We start from the raw sequence: 4,404 nt of genomic DNA, 5'->3' as shown, positions 1-4,404 counted from the left end.
CCATTTTAGATCGACAAACTGTACTGTATAAGATTTCTATTCAAACTGAAAGCATAAATCTAGGCTATCAGCTGCCATCTTTTCAAAGCACAATGCAAAACTGTGACATTTCATTCACTGACGCTCTACAATCGGCAGCGCTAAACCCGGAAGCGCATATACTTACTTTACCGGCAACCCGCCAAAATAAAAGCCTGCTGATTTTAAGTTCGAAAATGATGAAAATTAAAAAAAAGTAGTAAATATTAACATTTTATTTTTAAGTTTACTATAAAGTAATTGTATTTGTATTTAATACTTCCCTTTAATTTTAAAATATAATAGTATTATCACACTTTATTATTTTATTTAAAAAAAACACTAAATAAATAAAGTGCAATATTACTATCAGTCTTATTGATTTATTTTTTTAATAGTTATATTTAATGGGTAACAGTATGTGCAGTGTGAGGACTAAAACCAAATCTCCAGGTTCTCATATGAGAACCAGGCTGAAAAACTTATGTGCACCCCTGTCTATATCTATATTTATATCTACCAGGAAACAATGATGTTAATAATGTGATCCTGTGGCTCAGTGGTAGAGCATTACGTAAGCAGCGCAAAACATCGTGGATTCGATTCCCAGGGAACACACATACTGGTAAAAAAATGTATAGCCTGAATGCACTGTAAGTCGCTTTGGATAAAAGTGTCTGCTAAATGCATTAATTATTATTATTAATTATTATTATTATTATTAATAATAATAAGTTCCCAGACTGCTACAATGAGAAACGCTTCTTTTTTTTCAGAGAATTAATGCACTTGTGCATATATGATGTATGACATCCTTGTGCAACTATATATTGTGATTGATCATTATATTATGAATGTGGCATCAGATTTCAGATACTTGGTCACCTTACATGTCACTCAGACAGTCTCTTGCTGTTGAAGGGGTCAGTTTTTGCTCAGAATAATCTGCAGTGGACACAAACTATCACTGGTTTCTCACGACTCACCGTCTCATCAGCCGAGCAGGTCGCCAGCAGATAGTCATCAAATGGCGAGAAGTCCAGGTCGGTCACGAGGTCTGGGACAGGAAGATCAGGAAGAGAATCAGGACAAACTCGTACATTACGTACACAGGACACAGCATCGGGACAGCACTTTTATTTGCTCCAAGCATCCTCACAGACATCAACTTCCGCTTCAAATGAAGTTAAATGAGACAAGTGTGTTAGTAAGACCTGTAATTGTTGGTATCTTACCAGCATGGCATGAAATCTGGGTCACGGTCCACTTCCCGTCAGATGCGGCGTTCACAGAAGACAGGCCGACCATCCCACCTCCTCCAGAGACACAACAGACACGGTTACATCTAAAAACACAGCTTACAAAACGCAACACAGACTGCTTCTCCTGGTGTTTATGTTTGGTGTGTGCACATGTTATCAGAGGTGCTCAGATGTTCAGTGCTGATAGTGAAGAACAGTGTTCATACCAGCCTGATCTGTGTTGAAGGCCACGAGACTGCAGCTGGATTTGATGTGCTTGCCCTGAGAAGAGAAGGAAGCTCCTCGCACGTTCGCAATCCAGCCCTGCACAGAAACACAGGAGCATTGCTAAATCAAGTGTGATCTTAAAATGAAGACAAATCTCGCATTTGGTTCTACAGGAAAACATGAGAAATATTCAACATACCAGACAAATCTACATATGTCATCTCTGAACACCTCACTTAAGTCACTAAATAATAAAACCATAAAAATTTACAATCAAAATAATTCATTTTAAAGTAAAAACATCCTGAAAATTCAAATAATTTTAAAATAAAAACAAAAATCATTAAAATGTTAAATAAAATTATTTTAAAAATAAAAACAAAATAAAATAAGTAATTTTAAAGAAAAAAAACTTACTAAAAAGTAAAATTATTAGTAAATTTAAAATAAATTTTAAAATAAAAACAATAAAATAAGTAATTTTAAAATAAACTTACTAACTATCTAAATCATAAAATGTTCTGTAATTTTTCTTTAAATTAAAATTGACTAAAAAGTCAAATCAAATGTAAAACCGTTAAACTAATAATGAAAATATAACAAAAATAAAGCATAATGTAAAATTAAAATAAAATACTACTTTTAAAATGAAAACTTACTCAAATCAAAATCATAATGTAGAATTAAAATGAGTAATTATTTAAAATAAAAATCATTAAAGCATACCGCTAAAACTAAAGCATAAAGTAAAATTAAAGTAAATAACTAATTTTAAAATTTTTTGCTAAACAAAGAAAACAATGTTGTTATTGTTGACTAAAACTATTAAAAATAGGTCGACAGACTGAGACAGACATGAAATGAAATTACTCAAATTAAGATAAACATAAATTAAAGCTAAATAGAAAAATGAAAAAAATAATAAAAATGACAAAAAGCTAAATTCCTAAAACTTAAACTAAAATAAATGAATGCTAAACATACATTTTAAAAACCTAATAAAAATGACAAAAGCACATACAATTAATAAAACTTTAAATTAAAATAAATATAAATGAATGCTAAATATAAAAGTTATAATGAAAACTTACTCAAATCAAAATCATAATGTAGAATTAAAATTAGTAATTATTTAAAATAAAAATCATTAAAGCATACCGCTAAAACTAAAGCATAAAGTAAAATTAAAGTAAATAACTAATTTTAAAATTTTTTGCTAAACAAAGAAAACAATGTTGTTATTGTTGACTAAAACTATTAAAAATAGGTCGACAGACTGAGACAGACATGAAATGAAATTACTCAAATTAAGATAAACATAAATTAAAGCTAAATAGAAAAATGAAAAAACTAATAAAAATGACAAAAAGCTAAATTCCTAAAACTTAAACTAAAATAAATATAAACGAATGCTAAACATAAATTTTAAAAACCTAATAAAAATGACAAAAGCACATACAATTAATAAAACTTTAAACTAAAATAAATATAAATTAATGCTAAATATAAAAGTTATAAAGTATATAAACCTAATAAAAATGCCTAAATGCACGACAAAAATTACCAAAATTAAAATAAATATAAATGAAGGCTAAATATAAATATATATAAATAAATATATAAATGCCAAACCTCTCATGGCAGCATCATCAGCTTGAGATCGTTTTTTTGAGATCGGCCTTTTTAGAGACTGCCGATCAATCATCCCAACGTGATTATCGGCCGATAGTGATCGATAGCCGATCAATCGGAGCACCCCTAATATATATATATATATATAAACTACAAAAGCATAACAGTAATTTAACTGAAAATATTAAAAAAAGCTATCTCAAAATATTAATAAAAACTTAATAAAAAAGGCCAAGCACGCAGGTGATGGAGATTTACCGCTGATTACAGAAGCGGCTTGACTGACAAGATGCGCATTAAATATCGCATGCGATTTATCGTGCAGCCCTAACTGGAACACCCCAAAAGATGACACTGATGAACTGAATCAACCTCTGATGCCTCTCAACTGAACATCTGACATCATCACAAACAGGAAAGAGGAAACGGATAGAAACACAGCACTTTCTCTACACAACAGTGCAACACACACACACACACACACACACACAGACACAGACGGGGCCTTTCACAAGCAGCACACACACACTTGAGGAAACACAGAAGAGCAGCCGAACAGTTTCAAATCCTCCCAGAATGTCAACAAGAAACAACACGCAGAGAATGATGGTGTTTGAGTGACTGCTGTAGAATAACCATCACAATCCACAGAAGCTGGAGCAGACTGAAGACAGTGTGTGAGAAAGCCTAAAGCACGCACGCCAGGCGCATTCGGGACTGAGCTCTTCTGCATTACACACAATCATGCTCACTCCTACACCATGAGGCGACAAGCCAAAGATATAAATAAAAGATGAAAATAAGGCCTTCTGGCTTCTTAAAAAGCACAGAGAATCTGCATTTGAAACCCTAAACCTGAAGTCCAGACCCAAACCATCCAAAACCAGTTCTAACAAAGTTTTCACCTGCTGAACGATAAAACTGTCGAAAAAGTTTGGAATAATTAAGTTTTTTTTTTATGCTTTTGAAAGAAGTATCTTCTGCTCACCACGGCTGCATTTATTTAAATAAAAATGCAGTAAAAACAGTAAAATTGTGACATGTTATTACAATTTAAAAGAACAGTTTTCTGATTGAATATATGTTTAAATGTAATTTATTCCTGTGATGTAAAGCATTATTTCAGCATCATTACTCCAGTCTTCAGTGTCACATGATCCTTCAGAAATCAGTATAATATGCTGATTTGCTGCTCAAGAAACATTTACTATTATTATCAATGTTGAAACAGTTGTGTCCCATCATATTTTTGTGGAAACCATTGAAATATATATATATATATATA

General features: G+C 31.6%; 1 protein-coding gene across 1 annotated transcript in view; it reads right to left on the bottom strand.

The window, feature by feature from the left end:
• LOC107718617 (coronin-7-like) overlaps positions 1-4,404 on the bottom strand; it is a 13,389-nt gene that overhangs the window by 3,030 nt on the left and 5,955 nt on the right. Inside the window, exons 2-4 of the mRNA XM_016525784.1 lie at positions 1,487-1,583; positions 1,254-1,334; positions 1,005-1,075 (exon numbers count right to left, since the gene is read on the bottom strand). Of these exons, the coding sequence (XP_016381270.1) occupies positions 1,005-1,075; positions 1,254-1,334; positions 1,487-1,583 (249 nt within the window). The remainder of the gene's footprint in view (positions 1-1,004; positions 1,076-1,253; positions 1,335-1,486; positions 1,584-4,404) is intronic.

This window comes from Sinocyclocheilus rhinocerous, unplaced genomic scaffold (assembly GCF_001515625.1).
Source record: "Sinocyclocheilus rhinocerous isolate Xijiao unplaced genomic scaffold, SAMN03320098_v1.1 scaffold182, whole genome shotgun sequence".
NCBI lineage: Eukaryota > Metazoa > Chordata > Actinopteri > Cypriniformes > Cyprinidae > Sinocyclocheilus > Sinocyclocheilus rhinocerous.
This window is presented reverse-complemented; position numbering and strand designations above follow the sequence as displayed.